Raw genomic sequence first — 12357 nt, 5'->3', positions numbered from 1 at the left:
CATGGGTTTGATCCCTGGTCAGTAAACTAAGATCCCACATGTTTCTGAGCAACTAAGTCTGTATGCCGCAACTACAGAGCCCATGTGCCTCAGTGAAAAATCCTGCATGTGCCAAAACTAAGACCTGATGCAGCCAAATAAATAAATAAATACTTAAAAAAGGAGAGAGAGACTTTATAAATGCATCAAGCTACCCACTTGATACTTCAGTCCTTATAAACACAATCCTACCAAATGCTTAGCCAGCTGATGCCTGTATGTTTCTGCTGATGGAGAACACACTCGATGCCAAGGCGTTTTGAAAAGCCCTATCAGAAAGCTTGGGCTTTCCTGGTAGCTCGGTTGGTAAAGAATCCGCCTGCAATGCAGGAGACCCTGGTTCGATTCCAGAGTCGGGAAGATTCGCTAGAGAAGGGATAGGCTGCCCATTCCATTCTTGGGCTTCCCTGGTGGCTCAGCTGGTAAAGAATCCACCTGCAATGCGGGAGACCTGGGTTTGATCCCTGGGTTGGGACGGTCCCCTGGAGAAGGGAAAGGCTACCCACTCCAGTATTCTGGCCTGGAGGATTCCAGGACTGTATAGTCTATGGGGTCACAGAGTCGGACATGACTGAGAGGCTCACTTTCACTTTCATCAGAAAGCTTATCTTTACTCTTTTTTTGGAATGTCTACTCAGTTGTTCCAATTCTACTACTTTAGACCTTACCAAGTGAGAAAAGTACCCTTCAACTATTTGTAGACAGTTATAATCTGGGCACTAATAGGATGTTTTCTAATCTTCTGAGTAGGTTTGGTCAATTTCCTCTTAAGACCTTTGGTTTAGAGCTTGGGTGCCCAGAACCAGCGTATTCTATAAACAAGATAATTCCTGATCACATTCTAGATATAACTTCTATTACCATAGAATAGTATCTCCATATGAAAATCTTCAAAGTTGTCTTTGTATTTTAATTCTAAGCTGATACAGAAATATATCTTTTTTATATTTTTTTATTTTTTAAATTATGAAAGTATGATAACACATTTACAGGAGACCTGGAAAATTATGAACAAGGTTCATACAGAACAAGGTTACATACAGTCCCACTATTTAATATCTCCTTTTAATACACTTTCATTTTATTGAGCTTTGCACATGCAGAGCTTTTTTTTTCCTCTTACAAACTGAAGGTTTGTGGCACCAAGCAAGTTCACCAGTGCCATTTTTCCAGTATCTGCTCACTTTCATATCAGTGTCACATTTTGGAGATTTCTCATAATATTTTAAACTTATTATATTTATTATAGTGATCTGGGATCAGTGATTTTTTATGTTACTACTGTAATTGTTTGGGGGCTTTAGAAATCTTGCCTATATAAAGATAACAAACTATTTATAATATTCTCTGGACTATCTTCCTATTATTAGCTTAGTACTACTTTCATCATTCATTCTTCCAGGGTAATTATTCTAGAACTGGGAACTCTGATCATGTTATTCAACAGAATGGCATACAGCTTAGTACTTAAAGTCATTTACAGACTCTCTATCTTCTCAGGCTCTCTCCCCCTTCTTGGGCCTCCCTATTCCCTGAGAAACAACAATACTGAAATTACCCCTACGATGGCCTCCAAAGTGTTCAAGTGAAAGGAAGAGGCACACATTTCTCATTTTAAATCAAAAGCTAGAAATGATTAAGCTTAGAGGCACACTGAAAGTTGCTATAGGTTGAAAGTTGATATAGGCCTCTTGCGCTAAAGAGTTAGCCAAGTTGTGGATGTAAAGGAAAAGTTCTTGGAAGGAAATTAAAACTGTGTCTCCAGTGAACACAAAAATGATAAAGAAAGTAAAACAGCCTTACTGCTGATATGAAGCAAGTTTTAGTAGTCTAGACAGATGATCAAACCAGCCAGCCACCATGTTCCCTTAAGCCAAAGCCTAATACAGAGCAAGGCCTTAAGTCTCTTCAATTTTTGGAAAGCTAAGAGAGGTAAGGAAGCTGCATAAGAAAAGTCTGAAGCTTGAAGAGGTTGGTTCATAGGATCATGAAATTTAAGGAAAGAATTCATCTCCATAACATGAGGCAAACCAGCAAGCGATGATGTAAAAGCTGTAGCAAGTTATCCAGATGATCTAGCTAAGATAATTAATGAAAGTGGCTACACTAAACGTAGATTATCAGTGTAGATGGAATATCTTGCTATTGGAAGAAGATGCCACCTATGACTTTCATAGCCAGAGAGAAGTCAATGCCTAGTTTCAAAGTTTCAAAGAACAATCTGACTCTCTTGTTAGGGGCTAATGAAGCTGGCGACTGTAAGGTGATGCCAATGCTCATTTACTGTTCTGAAAATCCTAGGTGGCCTAAGAATTGTGCTACAGCTACTCTACTTGTGCTCTATAAGTGGAACAGCAGAGTCTGGATGACCCTGATCTGTTTATAACATGACTCACTGAATATTTTAAGCCCACTGCTGAGACTGACTACTAAAAAAACAAAAAACAAAAAAAACCCTTTTCACAATATTACTACTCAATGACAATGTATTTAGTTAACTATCAGTTCTAAGGATGGATGCACAATGACATGAATGCTGTTTTCATGTCTGCTAACACATAACATAACTGATTCTACAGTCCATGGGTCAAGGAGTTATTTCAACTTCCACGTCTTTCATGGTAAAAATAACCATCTACTGATGATTAGCAATTTCACTCTTAGCTATTTATACGAGAGAAACAGAAACATATACCCACAAAAGACGTGTATACAAACATTCATAGCAGCTTTCTTCATAGTAGCACCAAACTGGGAAAAAAACAAACGTCCACTGAGAGGTGAATGAATAAACAAACTGTGTATATTCATGCCCGGCAAGTTAAGAAAATGAACTACTGGTATAACATAAAATGGATGAAAACATACAACGTTGAGTGAAAGAACTTAAGACACAAAAGGGTACACACTGCACAATTCCATGTCTTTTTCATCCATGAAGAACAAAATTAAACTATGGTGAAAGAAATCACAAAGTGTTCACCTTTTGATGGGTGGTGGCTGAGACTGACCAAAGGGACATAAGGAAACTCCTTAGGGTGACTACACTGTTCTCTGTCTTGTTTCAATATGTACAATTATCACATATGTAAATTATCACATGTACATAATACTTAAATGAAAATTAAGCTTCTATTAAAAAGATATATTCTAAAAGAAAGAGTAACAGAAACAAAAGTCAAAGTTTCAACGTCTCTGTTTTCAGGATGCTTACCTGTCTAAGAGCTGATCGTGTTTTTCTAGAGCATTCTTTTCAGCCATCACCGCTCGGTCCTTTTCAGCCACAGCATTATCCCTTGCTTCTCGGAGGTTTCTAAAATTTAAATATATATTTCAATTATTCCAAACACACAGTATCCATCTTTTCAAGACTCATAAATGGGTTTGCCCGGAGTCGGACTAACTGATAAATCTTAGGGATGCCCTAGGGGTTGGGTGATCTACAGTGCATGTAATATGAATACGCCTGGCTTGGTGAGTTTCTCTAGCAGCACACAGCAGCATAGGTACAAACATGCTCTAATCTTTAAGTGTCATGCTACCTTTCATCACAATTTTTCTCAACATGGCTGAAGGCGGGCTGGCTGGTTTGTATATATAGCAACTCATTTAACCCTGCCATAATGTAATGAGATAGGTATAACTACCAAGATATTAAACACAAGAAAGCTGAGGTTTTGAGAAGTTAATAAACATAAAATACAATTTCATAGTGAGAGATATAGAGATACGATATAGAGATCAAAAAAATCCAAATGGAAATCAAGTTTGGGATAAAAACTTCATTTTTGGATAAAAAATCCAAAAGGAAATGGAGCAAGAGAACTGATGAACTGATGGATCCTGGGTCTCACTTGGAGAGGAAAGGAAGAAAACAGAGAAGGACTGAGATTAGAAGGCAAGGGACAAAGGACTTGAAGTCCTGATAAGATAACCCACAGATTATGAGGAAGTGGTCGTGCAGGGAGGATGGAAGACCAGAGACTGCTGTCAAAGAATGGTGATTCAGAGGTAGAGTACTGCCTTCAGCCTTGGAATTTTAGTTCATAAAATGGAGGGTGTGACATGAGAATAGCAATGAAGCAGAGCTGAGATGAAGGTCAATGTTCATGCAGGGCTCAAGGAAGTATGAGGCCACAGTATTAGTCATTCACTTACAGTGCTGACGACAGCAGGAAGTGAAATAGACAGAAAGATACACACAGTGACAGTTAAAGGGAATGTCCAAAAGGTGGAAGATAACAACAGTGAAAAATTATGAGTGATACAGCCGGATCAGATCAGTCACTTCAGTTGCTCAGTCGTGTCCGACTCAGAGACCCCATTGACTGCAGCACGACAGGCTGCCGTTCTATCACCAACTCCGGGAGCCTACTCACACTCATGTCCATCGAGTCGGTGATGCCATCCAACCATCTCATCCTCTGTCGTTCCCTACTCCTCCCACCTTCAATTTTTCCCAGCATCAGGGTCTTTTCAAATGAGTCACTTCTTCACATCAGGTAGCCAAACTATGGGAGTTTCAGCTTCAACATCAGTCCTTCCAATGAATATTCAGGACTGATTTCCTTTAGGATGGACTGGTTGGATCTCCTTGCAGTCCAAAGGACTCTCAAGAGTCTTCTCCAACACCACAGCTCAAAAGCATCAATTCTTTGGTGCTCAGCTTTCTTTATAGTCCAACTCTCACATCCATACATGACTATTGGAAAAACCATAGCTTTGACTAGATGAACCTTTGTTGGCAAAGTAATGTCTCTGTTTTTTAATATGCTGTCTAGGTTGGTCATAACTTTCCTTCTAAATAGCAAGGGTCTTTGAATTTCATGGCTGTAAATCACCATCTGCAGTGATTTTGGAGCCCCCCAAAATAAAATCTGCCACTGTTTTCACTGTTTCACCATCTGTTGGCCATGAAGTGAAGGGACCAGATGGCATGATTTTTGTTTTCTGAATGTTGAGCTTTAAGCCAACTTTTTCACTCTCCTCTTTCACTTTCAAGAGGCTCTTTGGTTCTTCTTCACTTTCTGCCATAAGGGTGGTGTCATCTGCATATCTGAGGTTATTGATATTTCTCCCTGCAAACTAGATTCCAGCCTGTGTTTCATCCAGCCCAGTATTTCTCATGATGTACTCTGCATATAAGTTAAATAAGCAAGGTGACAATACACAGCCTTGACGTACTCCTTTTCCTATTTGGAACCAGTCTGTTGTTCCATGTTTAGTTTTAAATGTTGCTTACTGACCTGCATACAGGATTCTCTGGAGGCAGATAATCATCTTTTAGGATCTGAAATAGCTCAACTGGAGTTCCATCACCTCCACTAGCTCTGTTCATAGTGATGCTTTCTAAGGCCCACTTGACTTCACATTCCAGGATGTCTGGTTCTAGGTAAGTGATCACAGCATTGTGATTATCTGGGTTGTGAAGATCTTTTTTGTATAGTTCTTCTGTGTATACTTGCCTCCTCTTCTTAATATCTTCTGCTCCTGTTAGGTCCATACCATTTCTGTCCTTTATTGAGCCCATCTTTGCATGAAATGTTCCCTTGGTATCTCTAATTTTCTTGAAGAGATCTCTAGTCTTTCCCATTCTATTGTTTTCCTCTATTTCTTTGCACTGATCACTGAGGAAAGCTTTCTGATCTCTCCTTGCTATTTTTGGAACTCTGCATTCAAATGGGTATAACTTTTTTTTCTCTTTTGCTTTTTGTTTCTCTTCTTTTCACAGCTATTTGTAAGGCCTCCTCAGACAGCCATTTTGCTTTTTTGCATTTCTTTTTCCCAGGGATGGTCTTGATACCTGTCTCCTGTACCATGTCACGAACCTCCGTCTATAGTTCATCACGCACTCTGTCTATCAGATCTAGTTTCTTAAATCTATTTCTCACTTCCACTGTATAATCATAAGGGATTTGATTTAGGTCATACCTGAATGGTCTAGTGGTTTTGCCTACTTTCTTCAATTTCAGTCTGAATTTGGCAATAAGGAGTTCATGATCTGAGCTGCAGTCAGCTCCCGGTCTTTTTTTTGTGGACTGTATAGAGCTTCTCCATCTTTGGCTGCAAATAATATAATCAATCTGATTTCAGTGTTCACCATCTGATGATATTCATGTGTAGAGTCTTCTCTTGTGTTGTTGGAAGAGGGTGTATGCTATGACCACTGTGTTCTCTTGGCAAAACCCTATTAGCCTTTGACTTGCTTTATTCTGTACATCAAGGCCAAAATTGCCTGTTATTCCAGGTGTTTCCTGACTTCCTACTTTTGCATTCCAGTCCCCTATAATGAAAAGGAGATCTTTTTTGGGTATTAGTTCCAAGAGGTCTTATAGGTCTTCACAGAACGTTCAGCTTCTTCAGCCTTACTGTTCAGGGCATAGACTTGGATTACTGTGATATTGAATGGTTTGCCTTGAAAATGAACAGAGATCATTCTGTCATTTTCAAGATTGCATCCAAGTATTGCATTTTGGACTCTTTTGTTGACCATGATGGCTACTCCATTTCTTCTAAGGGATTCTTGCCCACAGTAGTAGATATAATGGTCATCTGAGTTAAATTCACCCATTCCAGTCCATTTTAGCTTGCTGATTCCTAAAATGTCAATGTTCACTCTTGTCATCTCCTGTTTGACCACTTCCAATTTGCTTTGATTCATGAACCTAACATTCCAGGTTCCTATACAATATGGCTCTTTACAGCATTGGATCCTGCTTCCATCACCAGGCACATCCACAACTGGGTATTGTTTTTGCTTTGGCTCTGTCTCTTCATTCTTTTTGGAGTTCTTTCTCCACTGATCTCCAGTAGCATATTGGGCACCTACCGACATGGGGAGTTCATCTTTCAGTGTCCTATCTTTTTGCCTTTTTCATACTGTTCATGAACAGTATGAAGGGTATACAGCCAGATAGGGGCCTTCAAAAATCAAATCCTATTTGGTTTTTTATCATAGTAGAAGTTTGGATCAAGAAAAATACCAACAGTAAGTTTCTTTAGGAGTCATTAAATTTTTCTTTAAAATCCTCTTCTCTAACAGAGGTATAACATTAATAAATTTGGAGTATAATGTAAATGATTGTGTTCACTTAATCCCTACAAATCCTTGGTGTTATATTTTCTAATCTACTTTATGGTCAAGTAAATTGTTTAGAGGGCTTAAATCCCTGGGTCCAAGTAACGGAGTTTCAGTGTTAAAGCCGTAATTTGAGCTCAGCTGTGTTTCACTCCAAAGTGAGTATTTTTTACATTATATCAACCTATCTCCCATAAAGAACAGGACTGGATATTAGAATTTGGTTTTTATTACTGATGCAGAAGGTCAGTAGGGAGCCATGAAAACCCACACAATTTGAATAAATCTATCTAATAACTATTAGACAGAAATATTTAGTGGTCATACTTGTGCCAGTGGCTTGATGTCATCTTTTGCACAGTGATGCTAACAAGAGATTCAAAATTTAGAAAGTGTCAACCAATAGAGATTCATCAGTAAAATAGCTTATGAGCCAGAAATAAAATAATTTAAAAAAAAAACAAAACTGGAGTATAGAGAACTCTTACTAAATAGAAAATAACTTCTGCATACTGTTATCTAAGTAGAGGTACCTTTTAAAATATACATCAAAAACGGCATGTCATTATTTTCTGGTATCATTCTGATTGCAAAGACGTTCAAAAATATTCTATTATTATCAAATTAACTGAGATATGAAATTTTTAATTTTATAGATAGAATGATATCCTCTGAATTTATTAAATACACATATTTTTCATCACTAAATGAACTACATATTTAGTTATTGTCATTATGAGATTTATATTATATGATTCAGTTCAGTTCAGTTGCTCAGTCGTGTCCGACTCTTTGCAACCCCATGAATCTCAACATGCCAGGCCTCCCTGTCTATCACCAACTCCCGGAGTCTACCCAAACCCATGTCCATCGAGTCAGTGATGCCATCCAGCCATCTCATCCTCTGTCGTCCCCTTCTCCTCCTGCCCCCAATCCTTCCCATCATTAGAGTCTTTTCCAATGAGTCAACTCTTCACATGAGGTGGCCAAAGTACTGGAGTTTCAGCTTTAGCATCAGTCCCACCAATGAACACCCAGGACAGATCTCCTTTAGGATGGACTGGTTGGATCTCCTTGCAGTCCAAGGGACTCTCAAGAGTCTTCTGCAACACCACAGTTCAAAAGCATCAATTCTTCAGCATTCAGCTTTCTTGACAGTCCAACTCTCACATCCATACATGATCACTGGAAAAACCACAGCCTTGACTAGACGGACCTTTGTTGGCAAAGCAATGTCTCTGCTTTTCAATATGCTATCTAGGTTGGTCATAACTTTCCTTCCAAGAAGTGAGCGTCTTTTAATTTCATGGCTGCAAGCACCATCTGCGGTGATTTTGGAGCCCCCCAAAATAAAGTCTGACACTGTTTCTACTGTTTCCCCATCTATTTCCTACGAAGTGATGGGACCAGATGCCATGGTCTTCATTTTCTGAATGTTAAGCTTTAAGCCAGCTTTTTCACTCTCCTCTTTCACTTTCATCAAGAGGCTTTTAAGTTCCTTTTCACTTTCTGCCGTAAGAGTGGTGTCATCTGCATATCTGAGGTTATTGATATTTCTCCCAGCAATCTTCATTCCAGCTTGTGCTTCACCTAGCCCAGCATTTCTCATGATGTACTCTGCGTATAAGTTAAATAAGCAGGGTGACAATATACAGCCTTGACGTACTCCTTTTCCTATTTGAAACCAGTCTGTTGTTCTATGTCTAGTTCTAACTGTTGCTTCCTGACCTACATATAGGTTTCTTAAGAGACAGGTCAGATGGTCTGGTATTTCTATCTCTTTCAGAATTTTCCACAGTTTATTGTGATCCACACAGTCAAAGGCTTTGGCATAGTCAATAAAGCAGAAATAGACATTTTTTCTGGAACTCTCTTGCTTTTTCTATGATCCAGTGAATGTTGGCAATTTGATCTCTGGTTCCTCTGTCTTTTCTAAAACCAGCTTGAACATCTGGAATTTCATGGTACATGTACTGCTTAAGCCTGGCTTGGAGAATTTTGAGCATTACTGTACTAGCATGTGAAATGAGTGCAACTGTGTGGTAGTTTGAGCATTCTTTTGCATTGCCTTTCTTTGGGATTGGAATGAAAACTGACCTTTTCCAGTCCTTTGGCCACTGCTGAGCTTTCCAAATTTGCTGGCATAATGAGTGCAGCACTTTCACAGCATCATCTTTCAGGATTTGAAGTAGCTCAACTGGAGTTCCATCACTTCCACTAGCTTTGTTCGTAGTGATCCTTTCTAAGGCCCACTTGACTTCACATTCCAGGATGTCTGGTTCTAGGTAAGTGATCACAGCATCGTGATTATCTGGGTTGTGAAGATCTTTTTTGTACAGTTCTTCTGTGTATACTCCCCTCCTCTTCTTAATATCTTCTGCTTCTGTTAGGTCCATACCATTTCTGTCCTTTACTGAGCCCATCTTTGCGTGAAATGTTCCCTTGGTATCTCTAATTTTCTTGAAAAGATCTCTAGTCTTTCCCATTCTGTTTTTTTCCTCTATTTGCATTTATCACTGAGGAAGGCTTTTAAAAAAAATCTCTCCTTGCTATTCTTTGGAACTCTGCATTCAGATGGGAATATCTTTCCTTTTCTCCTTTGCTTTTTGTTTCTCTTCTTTTCACAGCTATTTGTAAGGCCTCCTCAGACAGCCATTTTGTTTTTTTGCATTTCTTTTCCATGGGGATGGTCTTGATCCCTGTCTCCTGTACAATGTCACGAACCTCCGTCTATAGTTCATCACGCACTCTATCAGATCTAGTTTGTTAAATCTATTTCTCATTTCCACTGTATAATCATAAGGGATTTGATTTGGGTCATACCTGAATGGTCTAGTGGTTTTGCCTACTTTCGTCAATTTCAGTCTGAATTTGGCAATAAGGAGTTCATGATCTGAGCCACAGTCAGCTCCCAGTCTTTTTTTTGTGGACTGTATAGAGCTTCTCCATCTTTGGCTGCAAAGAATATAATCAATCTGATTTTGGTGTTGACCATCTGGTGATGTCCGTGTGTAGAGTCTTCTCTTGTGTTGTTGGAAGAGGGTGTTTGCTATGACCAGTGTGTTCTCTTGGAAAAACTCTATTAGCCTTTGCCCTGCTTCATTCTGTACCCCAAGGCCAAATTATATGATTATCTCAATGCAAATAAATGTTAAATCAAAAGCAATTCTTAGAAAAATTGTGAATATATTATATGCTTGTTTATATGACCCATGCTGTTTCAGACTCCAGCTGGTTTGACAAAACACCATAAAGATTGATTCCTGCCACAGCTAAAGCGTAATCCAAAACTGGTTGCAATTTTCATTTCTCAAATACTATATAGATTTTTTTCCCTATAAGTTATTTCAGTTGCAAAATTCCAAGGAGATACATTTAGAGTACTAGTTAATCATAATAAAAGCTTAGTTGTTAGGTGGAAAAGCTCCAGTCTCTAACTATATTTCCTTTACTGCAGAAATGGGCATTAGAAATAAAAGCAAACATAATAATTAGATTTACCATAGTGATCACTTGAAATGTATAGAAATATGGAATCATTATGGGCTTCCCTGGTGGCTTAGACCATAAAGAATTCGCCTGAGATGCAGGAGACTGAGGGTTGATCTCCGGGTCGGAGAGATCTCCTGTAGAAGGGAATGGCAATCCACTCCAGCATTCTTGCTTGGAGAATCCCATGGATAGAGGAGCCTGGCAAGCTATAGTATACATGGTTGCAAAGAGGTGGATACGACTGAGCAACTAAGCATGCATGGAATCCCTATGCTGTGTAATAGGAACTAACATAGTATTGTAGGTCATTATACCACAGAAACAAACAAGCAAACAAACTTACAGGAAAAAAAGATCCGGCTACGTGAGTTGGGGCAGGGAGAGTGGTAGAAGGAGGGGGAATTGGATGAAAGTGGCCAAAAGGTACAAACTTCCAGTTATAAGGTAAATAAGTACTAGCAATGTGCCTGTATGCTAAGTCGCTTCAGTCATGTCTGACTCTTTGAGATCCCATGGACTGTAATCTGCCAGGCTCCTCTGTCCATGGGATTCTCCAGGTAGGAACACTGGAGTGCGTTGCCATGCCCTTCTCCAGGGGATCTTTCCAACCCAGGGATCAAACTTGTATCTCTGTAATGTACAACATGATAAATATAATTAGCACTGTTGTATGTTATATATAAAAGTTAAGAGAATAAATCCTAAGAGTTCTCATCAGTTCAGTTCAGTTCAGTTGCTCAGTTGTGTCTGACTCTTTGCAACCCCATGGACTGCAGTACCTCAGGCTTTCCTGTCCATCACCAACTCCTGGAGCTTACTCAAACTCATGTCCATTGAGTCAATGGTGCCATTTCTTTAATTTTGTATCTATGTGAAACGATGGGTGTTCACTTAACTTTATGTGGTCATCTCTTCATGATGTATAAAAGTCAAATCATTATGCTGTATACCTTAACCTTATACAGTGCTGTGTCAATTATATCTCAATGAAACTGGAAGAGAAAGAAAGGGAGAAAGGAGGGAGGGAGGGAGAGAAGGAAGGAAGAAAGAAAGAGAAAAAAATAAAACCCCAAATAAACTAATATTAGGGCTTATGAGAGTAAGTGTGATTAGAAGGTACCAGTGCATTCACTATGCCACAGTCTGTATCATCCAGCTAACATTGAAGTGAAGTGAAGTGAAAGTCACTCAGTTGTGGCAGACTCTTTGCGACCCCATGGACTACATGGTCCATGGAATTCTCCAGGCCAGAATACTGGAATGGGTAGCTATTCCCTTCTCCAGGGGATCTTCTCAACCCGGGGATCAAACCCAGCTCTCTCTCATTGCAGGAGGATTCTTTACCAGCTGAGCCACCAGGGAAACTAACTATCATTAGTGCTATATTAATGCGTAAACAAGTTCTATGGCCACAAAGAAGAGGAGTTGTTTATTTTTAAGCAGAGGAACAGATGAGTGAATGAAAGACATGTAAGTTGGCCCTCGAAGGACCAATAAATAAAGTTTACTCAAATAAAGAAAAATGAATGAATGGGAGAAAGTGCTAGAAACTCAAGTTTCTACCAACAAGTCTTCCCACAGGTGCCTGCTGGTAAGATTTCTGTATAAACCGGTCTTATCAGGTACCACACCTTCCACATCCTGCCACAACCTGCATACTTCAGTAAGAAATAGCACAATTCCTTTAAACATAAAGATCAGAGATACTTCCTTTCATATTATGAATTGACATTTAATGTTTCAGTCCG

General features: G+C 39.2%; 1 protein-coding gene across 3 annotated transcripts in view; it reads right to left on the bottom strand.

Annotated features, from left to right (window-relative positions):
- The window catches only part of PIBF1 (progesterone immunomodulatory binding factor 1), a 231424-nt gene that overhangs the window by 149383 nt on the left and 69684 nt on the right, over window positions 1-12357 (bottom strand). For all 3 annotated transcript variants that reach the window (XR_005725642.1, XM_040266864.1, XM_040266865.1), the window contains one exon: window positions 3254-3352. Coding sequence is in view for 2 of the 3 variants with exons in the window: in XM_040266864.1 (XP_040122798.1) it covers window positions 3254-3352 (99 nt within the window). In the remaining variant the exon portion in view is untranslated. The remainder of the gene's footprint in view (window positions 1-3253; window positions 3353-12357) is intronic.

This window comes from Oryx dammah, unplaced genomic scaffold (genome assembly GCF_014754425.2).
Source record: "Oryx dammah isolate SB20612 unplaced genomic scaffold, SCBI_Odam_1.1 HiC_scaffold_24, whole genome shotgun sequence".
Taxonomy (NCBI): Eukaryota; Metazoa; Chordata; class Mammalia; order Artiodactyla; family Bovidae; genus Oryx; species Oryx dammah.
This window is presented reverse-complemented; position numbering and strand designations above follow the sequence as displayed.